Here is a 14,370-nt window from a genome sequence, read left to right as displayed (position 1 = left end):
ATAATTACCTGCTCTTAGACTTCCGTCACGATATACGGACAAAGTGAACCGCTCTCTTGCAGATATGTACATAACATTCATGCGCGAGCTTGAGGACTTTTAAATTACAGTATTCGTTCGCCTCTACACGACAGCCGCAAAAGTTATCTTTAGCTTTTAGAAGCTGAACCCGCGCTTATCTGCAGCCGAGCTGTCCTTCGAGCGGTGTACTTCGAGTTATCCCTCGCGCACAAGACGACAAGTGTGCAACAGCGATAAGGTCAGGTAGATATGCTTCGCGGAAATTTGCTCGCGGGCCTTATTAAATTAACTGCGGTGTGGTCTGTTTTATGCGTAAGCTTCAGTTGCGACTAAGTGAAAATCTCGCGTGATACTCGCGTCGCTCGCGGGAAATGCCGTGGATTCTTCGCGTGCTGAGCGTTTTAATTAATGATATGTTGAGTAATTGAGCCATTAAGCTACAACCTATTTAGCTATTGTTAGATGCGCGCCACTGTGGCACTCTGCTGTGGTGATTACATTTTGTTGTTTCGACGTGACAAAACAACCACATAAATGCACGCGATGTTGCACCAACTAAATCAATGTTGAAACACTATAGTCGAGGAAATTAGCAGTGCACGAAACTGCATGAAGTGCGTGCAGGACTCTAAATCGTGATAGCGGCTTGATTTTCGGGAATGCAGATCCATCTTGGAACCCCACAGTCACACGCGATGACCATTAACGTAAATAGAAAAAAAAGTAGCTACTCATAGTGGTGGTGTGTAAGAAACAAAAAACAAAATGCTGGCACACACCTGTGATTAATTGGAGAGCGGTATTAACTGCACCGTTGCGTTTATGTTTACAGTTTTTGGCTATTACGGGATTTCGTTGTCTTGCTTTTCCGGTTTTCGTCGTTGGCTTTATAGATTTCATCTGAAGGATAGACTTGAGGCGATAAACTAACGTCGCGTTTTTGTCATTTAAAAGAAGTGAAGAGGAACGTACAAAGAAGTCAAATTGTTAAAGAACTCTTGGCATTTTTTCTATTGGAATATTAAGCACGTAAGGCCAACGTAGAGATTATATCGTTGTTAATAGCATTGCTGTTCTATTGAAATCTTCGAGTCGCAAACTAATATTGAATATCAATATATTTGTATGGAAAGTTTGAATACTTTCCTTTCATAAAACTACGTATGTGCTTCAAATATGCGAGGTAAATAAGAGTAGTCATGTAATATCCTTTGAGGCTATGGTCAGGAAGATGCCCGTATCTATCAAGTGTAATCAACACCTTTCTTCTAATGTCGGTGAACGTCAATTCCGATGAGATAGATTACAGAGATGCAGTATGTTTTCTTTTATTTTTATGAAACGAAAGTAACTCTGGAAACACATGCACATTATTATGTAGCGATGGAAAAATCTGCATTTATTGCATTAATAGATATTTTATACTGCATAAATAATGTTCTGTAATTTTCACTCCAAAATGAATGTTTATTTTTTGAATAATAATTCGAACTCCGTTGAAATTCAACAAACAGTCTGAAAATAATGATATTCAGAAGACTGCATAATGGAATCGATTTAAAATTGACCTTAAGAACATCAACTTTTCCCCAATAAAATATAAACGAAATCTTATATTTGTTCAATGTTTTCTAAGCGTGACAAATTATTGATTGCACGTACATAAAAGGACTTATTAACCTGTGGGACATCTGCATTGTGCGTCATCGATGATTTACAAAAAATTGTGAATGAGACGTTTATTACGTTTATTGCCGCGTAAATTTAAAAAGCCTCTCATCCCGTCCTACGCGACACGTATACATATCAATCTGAAACGCGATAAATCATAGCTCGGTCATCGTCTTAACCAATCCGCCAAGAGTGTACAAGTTAGTGTAGCATGAAGTATTTCGTGAGCAATAATTTATGCGTGAACACGAACCTTGATCTTCGATACTGCTGTAGGTAGGTTTCGTCTAGCTGCAATAGGACAAAAGTCTGCCTGGTTGCTGTTAATAAGAGTCAGAGCCTTTAGCTTTTGAATCGAACGAAGCTTCTTACTCCGGTAAAAAGGTTGCCACCCTCGTCTCGATAATTGCGAGCCGTGCATCGTATCGCCCACGGACACTACCAATGAATATTTACCCGTTCGTAAAGAAGGAAGGAACTTATCTCCCTCTCCTTAGGTCCGATTCATTGTTGAGTTTCCTCACACCGTTAGAGGACAATGGCTCCCTCTCTCTCATTCAATTGCAGAACAATAAGTCGTGCCGCATCGCGGCATTAACGAGTCTGTGTAGAGAGAGAGAGAGAGAGAGAGAGAGACGCAATGGCGATAGAATTACCCCCTCGTAATTTCTCTCTACAGCTCGACTTTTGTTGTTTAAGAACTCTCTTTTCATTCTTGCCCTCGTCCTTTGACTAATTACCAGCGCGCGCTCATGAAATTCGTTTCGTAATTATTTATGTATGTCGTGAAGATGCAAATTGGCAGGCAATCTTTCGCTGGCCGTTGTAGCCGAGAGGTCGTAAAAAAAGATATGGTCACAGCTGGAGGCGATCGCGGGAGCTCGGCGCAGATAGGAGAGAAAACTTAAACAACCAATAGGCGTACGTTTTCTTCGTTAGCAGCGTTTCCAAATCTGCGGGACTTCGACCTTGGGGTCCGTTGTTCGTCAGCCTCGGAAGGAAATAATTGACCAAGACAATACAAAGCTCAGGAGGATTCGGCTGTCAGCCGGATTAGCCTTGAAAATCTGACCATTGCCTCTGCCAGTACGACGATCAAGTGCAAAAAGTGTCCAGAGAGAAATGAGGCAGCTGAGCAGGGTCAAGGTGCACCCGCACAGAGATCGCTGCTGAAAGATGCGCGCTCTTTCGTAACTTTAGATATATACTCCCTCGGCGAAGAGCACGATAACATCGCACACTGCATGTCTTTGCCATTGTTAAAGCGACTAAGATGGAGCGTTCGCGCTCCCGCTGCTAATGTTCGCGTGTTGCCTTGGTACAACGCACGCGTAACTAAATACTCGCTGGAATTATTGCACTTGTTGCCATAGCTTCTGTTTCCGACGCAGAACTGCTGGAAAAACGCCGACCATCGTCGGCTGAGGCGCGCGGATAGGAAGGCTACAGCTAATCCGAAAACGCGCCATTAGTCGCCTTCTCGGGATCGACGCACTTGGATTAACATTATGGAAGAGAGGGAGAGAAGACAGTTGCACTCGAGAAAGCGGATGCAATGGGCTCTGCACGGAGTGGTCCGTACTCTTTTCTCTGAAGCATAGCTGCAACCAGAGAGATGGTACGAGTATATCCGGAGCGCCGATCGCGCAGAAGGCCGCCCTGTCGAGTTTCGCCGTCGCCGAGACGGCTCTCGATTTGAATCCCCGACCGCCAATGCCGAGTGCAGTTTACTCTCTTTCTTTCTCAGCTGGCTTGTCTATCTCATTCGGTTGGACAGCAGGGCTTCTTCTGCCTTTCATGCGGTTCCTTTCGAATAGCCTGCGTAAGCTTTTAATTCATTTCGATTACACAGTATTAAGCTGTTTTCTGAAGCAGCGTAATTGTTAAATTTAGATTGTTGTGCAAACGAAAGCCACTTTTTTAACTAATTAACTTAATTGACTGATCAATCGAACAAGGTACAAAGTACGCGATGGCCAACCCTTCGATAAGATTAAATAGCTGGCCGCAGCTCGCGCAAAAAAAAAACAGTCAGGTTGAAAAATGAGCTTAATGCACGCCACCTGCATTTCAAGGGTGCGGACTGACGATTCGTGGCCGTAGCAGATTTACGTTTTCTGCGAGGTGCCCGAGAAAAAAATGGGTGGGGGGAGAGAATCAGGTTAAAGGATCAAATTAACGACGACGCGCGAGAGACTAGTTGTGTTTGCGGTCGCGGGAATTTACGGTAGAGAAAAGGTAGAGAGAATGAAAAAGACCATAGCCAGCGGTGACTTAAAGGAAAACGTGCGGCTTCTTCTTAGGGGCGGACTGGAAAAATTCAACTGCTTTATTGCGCTTGATGAGCGAATGTGCGACTCTGTGGCCACGCGTCGTAGCCCTAGACAAAGAATTAAGATCCGAAGGGTTCGTGGTTTTCAAGATAACAGTGCAGGTGTCTTCTGCCTCAGGATGCCGCGAATAGTTGCGTAAATTTTCGTGGGGTTTATTTTTCAAGTAAGAATGTTTCCATTAAATTATTCGAGCATTTCAGTTTTTGATTTACGCAATTAACGTCAACCATTAAAGTCCTACAAAACACACGTGAGTATCCAGGCTCACGGCCAATTACGAATTCAAAAATAATATCCCTGTGTGAATTAGGAAAGTATGCAATTAACCTATCACCCTCTAAATCTTAGTTAGAAATTTATCGGATTTGAACGATCGTAAAGCTGCCGCAAGATGCATATTCGCATTTAGCTTCCTAGAGAGAGTAAAAAACTCTGACATAATCACAGACAGCTTAAACGACAAATATACAAGCACCTATTCAAGCTGATGAATTCCTCCAACCCTTCGTCGAGAGTATAAAAAACAAATCCCGTACAGAGAAGTTTCTAGGTAAAAGCGCATATGGGTTAAGGCTAAACCTCCTCCTCCGTTTTTCCCGAACGCGGAAGCGAGCCGATATCTTTTTCTCTGAATGTGATACCAAAAGATTAATATTACGGTCACGCAATTCAGTGCGCGCATCTCCTTTATTGTTTGCACGCTATAATACAACAAGAACGTTGACCTCTTTCTTTCGATTATATGCAGGCCGAGCCTTCATTTAAAAAATATATTTTTTTTGGTTCTCTTATTCTATCGCACAGCTGCGCGGCGAGTTTACGACGACGGCTGTGGATTTTATTTCGTTGAGATCGGGACCCTCTGATCGCAGAAAGAGAGAGAGAGAGAGAGAGAGAGAGAGAGAGAGAGAGAGAGAGAGAGAGAGAGAGAGAGAGAGAGAGAGAGAGAGAGAGAGTCCGCACGCGCGCGAGAGTGGCATAATGTGAATTACATCGAGTCATAAAGGTATTTCAATCGCGCACTTCGTGATGTTCGCGCCAACAGCTCTGTACGCCGAGAGATGTTTTCATTTTGATTTGCACTCCTTGTGAAAGTCAAGATCGCGGTCGTATTTTGCAATATATACAACAAAGTAAATTGTTTATGTACATTTTCTTTTATGCCCATCCGCGGAATAGAAGCTATAAAACTGTTCGAAAATTTATAATTGCACAGCCCAAAAATCGTGTATAATTAAGCAATGTGGAAAAAAAATGGACGCGCCCGCGTACCATATAACCCGTATTGAAGCCCCGAAGCACATCCGAAACCATCGAAAAATTTACGAGAGAGAGTATATATAGTGTGCCTCCCAGACCTTTCCACCGTTACTTCTTGCCAAGAATAATTTTGGCCCTTCCCCTCATCTAACTTTCGCATTTATACGCGGCAGCTACATAGACGCTCAGGTATACAGCTAAACGGCACCAATTGGCTTACAGGAGAGAAAGATAGAGTAAATTTCGGCCAATACGCATCTTAAGGGTTAATTTGCCTCAGATATAAACGAAGGACTTTTGTAAACGTTCCGCGTCGCTCTCTCTCTCTCTCTCTCTCTCTCTCTCTCTCTCTCTCTCTCTCTCTCTCTCTCATTCTGTAGCAGAGGAGAGGAAAAGTTTATGCCTCCGCCGCCGCCGCCGCCGCCGCCGCCGCCGCCGCCGCTGTGTTGCAAAGGCAAAAGCTAGTTACCTACTAGTTTAGTACCGCCGCCGCTGCCAGCCGAGTCCTTTTCCTCTTATAGAGTGTAGCGCGCTGCCAGTACACCACTGGACTTTCCAGCGTGAGGATGTAAGGCTAAACTACTCCGTACCGTAGAATATAGATTATACTCTCTGCCGGCAGCATGGCCTCCGGCACTTTGTTTAGTGTTCGTTTTATACTTCGCGATACTTAACTTAAATTTTTTAACATAGCTTTTTTAACCTTTGTGTTGTTGGTTGTGTGATTACAAAGTTTGCGTAAAATAATTGTGGAGTAGTAAACACGTGCGCGTACAGGTTCATTCAACTATACGTAGTAAGTGCAGTTAAATTTGAGGGAACTTGCATCGATTATATTTAATATTTGTTTCTTTAATTAGATGATGTGTCGAACACATGCTTCTTTTTTCTTCAATCAAGGTTTCTAATTGACTTTTAAGATTTTGTAGTAAACGCGCTGAAGTTTGCTTTCAAAATCGAAGTCCTCGATTCTCGTATAGCCGACGATATTCATCGACCGTACGATTTATTGTTCACTCAATAGAAAAAAAATAGCGTTCTGTTGAATTCACTTCGATCGCGTACGTCGCGTTACACTTCCATTCGTTCTGGACTGTATTCAGTTTGAAAAAATAATCAATGGAAAATATAAAGAAACGTCGGCGACTTTAATGATCTTCATTTCGAAATCACGTAACGAAGCAGCAGCAGATCCCATTGTCGTCACAATGGCACATTACCTCGCAACTATGAGTACTTGAAAGACTCGAAAGAAAACATAGCAACTATATTTTATTGTGCAACAACGAGCAACAATAAAAAAGCCACACCTAACATAGGTTTTTATTTTGATTTTTGACAAACAATTGTTATTTACAGTTGTCAGCGAGCCGTTGCAGTAGCGACAGTGACGACGAGGAGCCAGTAACAAAGCAACCTCGCCTAAGTCGCCGTGTATCCACTCCATTATCAACGACACAATCCTCTTCATCTTCGTGTCCATCGTCGTCGTCGTCATCGCAAGACGAGAGTAGTGCCGGTACATGTTCGCGACGTCGTTCATCAGTTCGAGCTAGACGCCAGCTACGAGCTCGATTCAGTCAGCAGGCACCATCGGCACAGCAGCAGCAACAGTCGCAAGCGAGCGCAAGTCACGCGAGCGATCAGAGACCAGCTGCCACATCTTCGTCCTCGTCCGACAGTGACGTCTCTTCCGAGAACAGATTCGTCGACGATGGATCTTACTTCGAGGTAAGAGGGACAGATTTTTATCTAACGAACGACGAGTGTTCGTTGGCGTCGGTCGGAGCCTGGCGCTAAATAATTGTGTCGGCGCACACGACAAATAAAAATTATACGTACGCACGCGACGATTCAATCAGCGGGTCGCGATATTGCGCCTCGGGGACTTTCCTGTCTGTACAGAAGGGAACGGTACTAATGCATTTTGTGTGACTGTTGAAAGAGAAAAAAGCCTACAAGCTCGAGTAGGAGTAGAAGAAGCAAAACTCAGCCCTCCTCATACGTACACCTAAACTCGAGCTTGCTTTAATCATCAATAATTGTTCGCGGAGCAAGGTGCAGGCAACATATTCGCTGCATCATCCTGGCAAAGTAACGAGCGCGTACACGTGCTTATCTATGCGTCCGACGTCTGCGTATATATATGTGTGCATTTTCCGCTCGCTGCACGCAAACGCGAGGTGCATTTTTTATGAGGGCTGCGTGCGCGTTGACGGACGGATATCGATTTTTTGGCTGTTGCGCGCGGAAAAGTACAGCAGCAAAAAACGTGACATTTTTTTGCGAATGGCACGCATGCATAGTCACCGAATTTTAAAGCGACTATGGTGACGCTGCTGAATGAACTAGCGTATTATCAGACGCTTGCCGCAACCAACTGCCGCGTTACCGTAGTTGCGTAACGGTAATTTTGTTCGCACAGACGCTTTTTTACAAGTACTTCAACTATAATTGACGAGTTTGATAGAAAATTAATAAGATACTTGGAATGCGTGACAGGACGATTTGGACGTGCTGTGCGTTGTGAGCGTGAAAGCCGAGGACTTTTCCAACCAAACGAAGCTTTACGCCGGCAAACGACGTCCACGTAACGCATTCGGCGATCAGGGTACCGAAGCCGACATCGAGGAGGCTGATTTGAGCGAGGAGGAGGAAGATAAGAGGGAAACGACCAAGCAGAACATCGCCAACATGACGCCGACGCCGGATCAGCTTCAGACAACGCCGATCGACGAGTCGCGCGACGAAATCGACGTGGCTTGTACTACTGCTAGTGTAGCCGAGCGGACTAAAAGCGACAGTACACCCGCGAACGAGAGTCCTAAGCGTAGGAGAACCGAAGCTGAGGCTGCTGCTGCCATTTTCCACACGTGAGTGTATTGTAAATTGTCGAAACAAGGCACCTTTTTATCTAGGTATTTCTTGGAAACTTCAAAAAAGAATGGAAAGTAAAGAAAATCTAAATCTTGCATATTGACTTGTCAACAAGATAATTGTTATCTTGATAAAATCGCTTATCTCCCGATATACAAGCAAACGCAGTGACGACAATAAACTTTCACTGATAATGACGCACCGCGTCCGCCGCGCTGCAATTGAAAATTACAGTCGGTCGGAGGCCGCGGTCCAATCTCTTTCGATAAGTCACTAGCTAAAAATAAATATTACATGAGCTTTTCAATAGGCGCGTACGCAATCGCAAAATAATTATCTGCATTCGTTCAAATTCATTGAACAATCATCGTTGATTCTCTTGCAGTTCGAACAGGAAGTCGAAGAACTGCGCGACCTTCTATTTCAGGCACATGGACACAGACTCGGAAAGCGAGGATAAGCGTCCTCCTCGTCGTGATCAGCAGCAGTCGGAAGATCGCGGCATTGTGGAGTCATCCGAGGAAGAGTGGACTTTTACATCCGCCCGTATGGACGCTCAACAGCAACAGCAGCAGCAGCAACAGCACAAGAACAGCTACGGGGCGAAAATGCGTCTGAACTTTGACGCTGCGACGGATGCGCTGAACGACAACGACTGCACGAATATGGACGTGCTAAACGGCAATGTTGTTCATAACATTAATATTGAGGAGAACGACCAGCCCACGGCGAGTAATGGAAGTGACGACGAGTACAACAACCAAGAAAGCATCAAGAGGCTTATCCGCGAGGTGAGTTCACCACTTATTTTTTTCATTGCTGCAAAGCTCAACAATATTTTTTCTTTTTCGATTCGTCACCAGCGTACTTTAGTATTTGTTTCGTGCACACGTGCACAGTAGCGAATTTCTCAAATGTAGGTCTCATGTTGCAATTGATTGCAATCTGAGTAGGTTTTGTAAAAGCTAGATTTTATTGGACGCGCGACGTGATAGTTGATACCGAGATTACAATAAGTACGTGTACAGTGTTGTTGTATCCTATGGCAATTGTGGCAATGCAAAGGAAGAGATAACTTCGATGTTGTACAGCTGTCGGAAGTAGTTTTCCTTCGTCGCAGCTAGACATGGAAATATTAGCGAAAGTGAATCAGAGTTGGCGGGTGAATAAATTTTCAAAGAAATGACGTAGAACCATTATTTTGTCGAAAGGTGGAGGTATTGGTACATCAGGAAGGTAAACACAAGCGCAATGTCCCGCCACTGATATTTGACGAAGAGAAGGGCCTGCTCAGTTCACAGAACCACAAAGCCAAGTACGCAAGGATCAAAGAGTGGTTGGCACTCAATTCGGCATTGTGCGTTGAAGGCAGTAACACATTGCAGGTAAGTGCTCTAGTCCAGCTTGTAAAGATAGAAGTGGGGGGAGGGGGGGGAGTAAAAAATCGATTATTGCACGTCGCACACAAGCGAGGGAAGGTTACACTTGCGACGTGACTTCTCATGGCGTGTACGGGTTGTAAGACAATTGATTACAAGCGAGTTTACATTGATTAGTCAGGAATTTTAATGAGCCCGCTGTGCTTCTCTTTCATTGCTTTGATAACTGTATAGCTTAAGACTCGCAGGCTCGCATAATCGTGTACGGATTTACATCTATAACCAACGCTCGGGGCCTTGATCATTAGACGTCTTTGGGATTTATTGATTCCTCGGAAGTCAAAATGGCTTGTCTGATCTGTAATTGTTGACGTGTGATGTGCGAGAACTGTGCTTGTTTGAATTAATAGTAGCTCGAAGGCACAAATTATTGTTATATTTTTACAAGTGGCGTGTCTCGCGTGAGTCGGTTTCTTCATAGGCCATATTTTTGTTTCTTTGTGTTTCTCCGCGATATACACACGAGAATTTTTCTTTTATACGGTTGATTTGCAAGGTCTTCTTAATTTATTTTTTTAGTTATGCGCAATTTAAAAAGTGAATTTATCGCGCACATAAATTAACTAATACGCAAAGTTATCTTGTACCATGATCGAGATATGAAACACGGCATCTTTATAAAGAAACAAAATGGTAACGCGAAATGAATCATTCTTTTTGTTATAGTACTGCCAGTTAACGGTGTCGGAAGCGTTGGATAGTTGCGACGCGAGTGGCGAGTACACGACCGGCGAGTCGGACGTGGAGAAGCAATCAGAAATCTCGGAAGAGGACTTGCATAGTAGCGTAGTAACATGCCGTCTGGCTTCGCAATCCAACTCTGAGGAATTATTAGAAGACCGCCAAAGTCCAATGGTAAAAGAGCGTAGTCCAGTGCCACAGCACAAGCTGGCCGAGACAAGCACACCGAAAGTGGTATTGCGTTCTAAGCGTAAGTCACACACAAGTCCGAGACCATGGAGCGTCTCATGTATCACGCAAATCCGCAAACGTGCTAGTCTCGAGATAAACGTCCAGGAGCCAATCTCGCAGTTCTCCATCTCCGAGACTGCTCTGCATCAGCTTGTTGCCGGGCCTCCGGCTAAATCCGCTTCGCTCGATGCCACGTGAGTTTGCTTCTTCTTACTCTTGTTGCTGCTGTTGTTGTTGGTTCGTTTAAGTTATGCAGTCGACTCGTTTTCTGCTTGAGAGATAGTTGTTTAGTGCTTCGCCGTTGGGGATCGCGAGGAAACCAATGCAAGATTCAAAGCGCACATACCGAGTGCATTTTTCATTCCATGTTGGTTTAATCAATTGATAAAATGATGGCTGGCTAATTGAATTCTAGAATTGTTTATTTTTCAATTGCCGCTCAACGCCGACTTTCATTGCCGCGAAAACTTTTATTTTCAAAAGGAAACGTAAAAGAGAGCAAACAATGCAGAGATTTTACGAGGTCGACGATCCCCAAGGCAATCGCACCGGAGTTTGCACCAAAGTCTACAATGAGTTTCTTTCCTTTTTTCTTTAGAAATGGAAAGCGATCTAGTAAAAAATGGCACACCAGCAATCTAAATGCTCTATTTGTTTTTGTTACAGCGAATCGCGTGCGCCCTTCAATAACTCGACAACGACATTGCTAGAAGAAACGATAATCGGTCAGGATGCTCGCGTGGTGAGAAACAGCTCGCTGCGTCGCAAGAAAAACCGGCTTCGCAAAAAGAATGCGGTAAGCGCCATAATATAAGTTTCAGCCCTTTCTATCATTGTCGCCATCCGTATTGATTGGGCCTTGGACAGGAATCGTTTTTTAACTTGTCATCGATGATTTTAAGAGAACGCGCGCAAATGACGAGGGTTTTCTGAGAAATCGCTTTCGCGGAGATATGCGAGTTGATCCTCTTCGTGAATTATGTATTAACTTCGTCTTTTTCAACATTTCTACGCTGGCTCCATTTTTTTTGTTACTATCAACATCCTCAATTCACTGTCGAACGATTGTTACCAATTGATGAAAAGAAGTAGATATTCATATCAAAGCGTGAATCCAAGTGTCGCACAAACGGTTTTCAAGCAATTTAAATCCATCATAATAGTCATTTAATTATTTCATATTAACGTAAATAGGAAGTAATTAGTCACTTTTCCAAAGTGATTCAGAAACACTTTAAAAATAACTAACAAAAATTGATTTTACAGAGCCGTCGAAGTGAATCGGGCTCGGACGGCATGAACGCGACGAATCATCGTTCAGAAGGTAGCGACGAACTAAGTTCTGGCTATAATCCTCGGTCCGCGCGCAAATCCAGCACTGGTAGCAGACAAAGTCGTTCGTCTCGCACGGCACTGAACGTCTCGACGACGAATCTCGTCAAGTCGGGTTCGTTCTCTGGATACACTGGTTTACACGAATGCGAGGCTGTACAGTGCACGTCCGTCAGCGATAAGCTCAAGACCACCACTCCTTCCGAATCCGAGGAAGAAAAAGAGGAACTTGCCGGAAGAACGTCGCTACGCAACGGACGTGGGTGCACCATGCTCAAGGGAATTCTTTTGGTGGGCAATTTGAATGCTGGGGACAGCGACATCGAAAAGCATAGTTTGAGCAACAACTCGTTTTCAGAACAAGCCTGGGACAACTATCTGGTAAGAAGATTTATTCTTTCGTCTTGAATAATTCAAATTGTCATGTCAGTTCATTCATGATCGTATGATCTTCTGATTTTGTGCACGCTACGTATTTGGATATTGCAGCAGGTCACGTTACATTTGCTTATTTCCATTTTTTTTTTTTCGATGAATCAGAAAAACATTTGTTGTACACTGACAGCGCTTTCAATTTTATTAGCAGACACTTGTAGTCTGATTCCATCAATGTTTATCAATAATAATGCTGTAATGTCAATGTTTTTTCATTAGGAAAAGTACATGAGCGAACCATACAGCGAGGCAGCAGACACAGATACAGCGCGTCGTCTTTTGGATTTTGGTGACGACTACAGAAACTTCCTTGACAGTCAATCGGATTGTGCGTCTAGCTTGGGTGCAGTTCGTTATGTTAGTATTAAACTACAAATATATATTTCAAAAAATACTCTTCATAAAAATCTCAAAGTAGCCCGCTAATAAAATGCAACATTTTTTATGTTTAGCAAAAAAGCAGCACCGTCGTAACGGATGAGAGTGACAGCGACTCCGAGTTTAAGCGTTTAGCGGAGACATCGCGCAAGCAGCTTCTGTTATCAGAAGCTCGTTGTAATACCATGGCTGATGGTAGTTTCGTACGTACCGAACAATCCGATTTCGATAATCGTAAAAAGTATCGGCGCAACTTTTGGCAAACCTTTAGACGCATTTTCATCAACTTTGTTAAACGTTGTTATTCGTTCATAAAAATTTGCGTGAGAAAATTTGTTAACACTACTTTCAATTTGATTTCCCGTGTGAGCCGTTTATTCATCTGTCCTTGGAAATTATTTTTTTAAGCCTTCACAAGTAATATTTTTGTTTTGTTTAGACATGCTAACTATGTTGTTTGATACTTACATTTTTTTATCGCTATTTGTAGAGTATTGTAAAAATCAATGCAATTTTATTTTTCTAGTCTATACCAAATAGTAATACGATAAAAATTGACTGTCTATTAATTTTTCTATTAATGTATAGTAAATGAGTATTGTAACGAATTGAAAAAGGATAATTATCAATTACTGTTTGACTACTTTGTTTTGTCTTTAAAATACTACTTGAAAAATGAGACAATACTGAGAATGTAAGAATTTCATGATAAACCGAGAGTTACCTGATTAGATATCAATAATACTGAAAAGATTTAATTGTATTAGAAAAAAAACTTTATTATGGACGAAAATTTTTATAACATGATTTTTCTGAAATAATAAGATTGAAAATCTAACACTTTTCAATTTCGCGTTCATAATCATTCATAAAAAATAAAATTCAATAGATTCTCTACTGTATTTAAATGAATTAACTTTCTTTGGAAGAATGGTTCCAATGTTAAATGTTGTGTTTATAAATATTATCATTGTATGGTATTTTTCTAAATGTTGTATATTTTTTGTCGAATGTAGATTCCTGTCATCACTTAGTTTTAAGTTATTGTATTCTAAATCACCTGCACTTCTGCATCTCTGCTTTTTTCTTTCTAAATTTTTCACTTCTCACTTATTAAATATAACAGATAACAGATTCTTATATTTCTTAATTCTATTGATTACATTATTATGCCTTGATTAAAGATATTAAAATCATATTTCTTAGTTTTATTGATTACATTATTATAATGCCTTGATTAAAAGTATTTGAATGTATAAAATTTCTTTTTTTTTTAATTCAATTAATACAAAAAAGACTGATTATAAATGGTTATATTTAATTTTATTAAGTTGATATTGGAGGGTAACAATTATTGAACGATTAAATAACTTAAAAATATTACAATTATTTCTTAGAATTTTTCTAAAGATAAACATAAATAATTTTATTGTAAAATGACATCTTTACTGCTTTGAAAATAAAAGCTTATTTACGTGCACCATTTAGTTTTTGCTTATATGTCTTTTTAGTTACTAACCTTGCTTGAGTAATCTTGCCAAATAAATATCTACGTAATAAACTAATTATCCAATTTTTTCTAGTTACACCTTTGATTGCTTACCCACTACCTTTCTCTAGCTGTAATCTATTTACTTTTCAATCAATAACGCTTTATTTCTTATGCTGTTGTGAATAACAATCAGTACTTATTTGATTGAATTTGTTATGCT

General features: G+C 41.7%; 1 protein-coding gene across 1 annotated transcript in view; it reads left to right on the top strand.

The window, feature by feature from the left end:
• The window catches only part of LOC131667649 (klarsicht protein), a 105,251-nt gene that overhangs the window by 76,952 nt on the left and 13,929 nt on the right, over positions 1-14,370 (top strand). Inside the window, exons 8-16 of the mRNA XM_058941215.1 lie at positions 6,645-7,016; positions 7,788-8,158; positions 8,548-8,953; positions 9,374-9,547; positions 10,268-10,707; positions 11,180-11,309; positions 11,780-12,226; positions 12,500-12,637; positions 12,733-12,861. Of these exons, the coding sequence (XP_058797198.1) occupies positions 6,645-7,016; positions 7,788-8,158; positions 8,548-8,953; positions 9,374-9,547; positions 10,268-10,707; positions 11,180-11,309; positions 11,780-12,226; positions 12,500-12,637; positions 12,733-12,861 (2,607 nt within the window). The remainder of the gene's footprint in view (positions 1-6,644; positions 7,017-7,787; positions 8,159-8,547; positions 8,954-9,373; positions 9,548-10,267; positions 10,708-11,179; positions 11,310-11,779; positions 12,227-12,499; positions 12,638-12,732; positions 12,862-14,370) is intronic.

The sequence above is a fragment of the Phymastichus coffea genome, unplaced genomic scaffold (genome assembly GCF_024137745.1).
Source record: "Phymastichus coffea isolate CEN01 unplaced genomic scaffold, Cenicafe_Pcof_1.1 PCOF00069, whole genome shotgun sequence".
NCBI classification, from domain to species: Eukaryota; Metazoa; Arthropoda; class Insecta; order Hymenoptera; family Eulophidae; genus Phymastichus; species Phymastichus coffea.
Note: the sequence above shows the minus strand (reverse complement) of the source record. Positions and strands in the feature narration are given on the sequence as shown.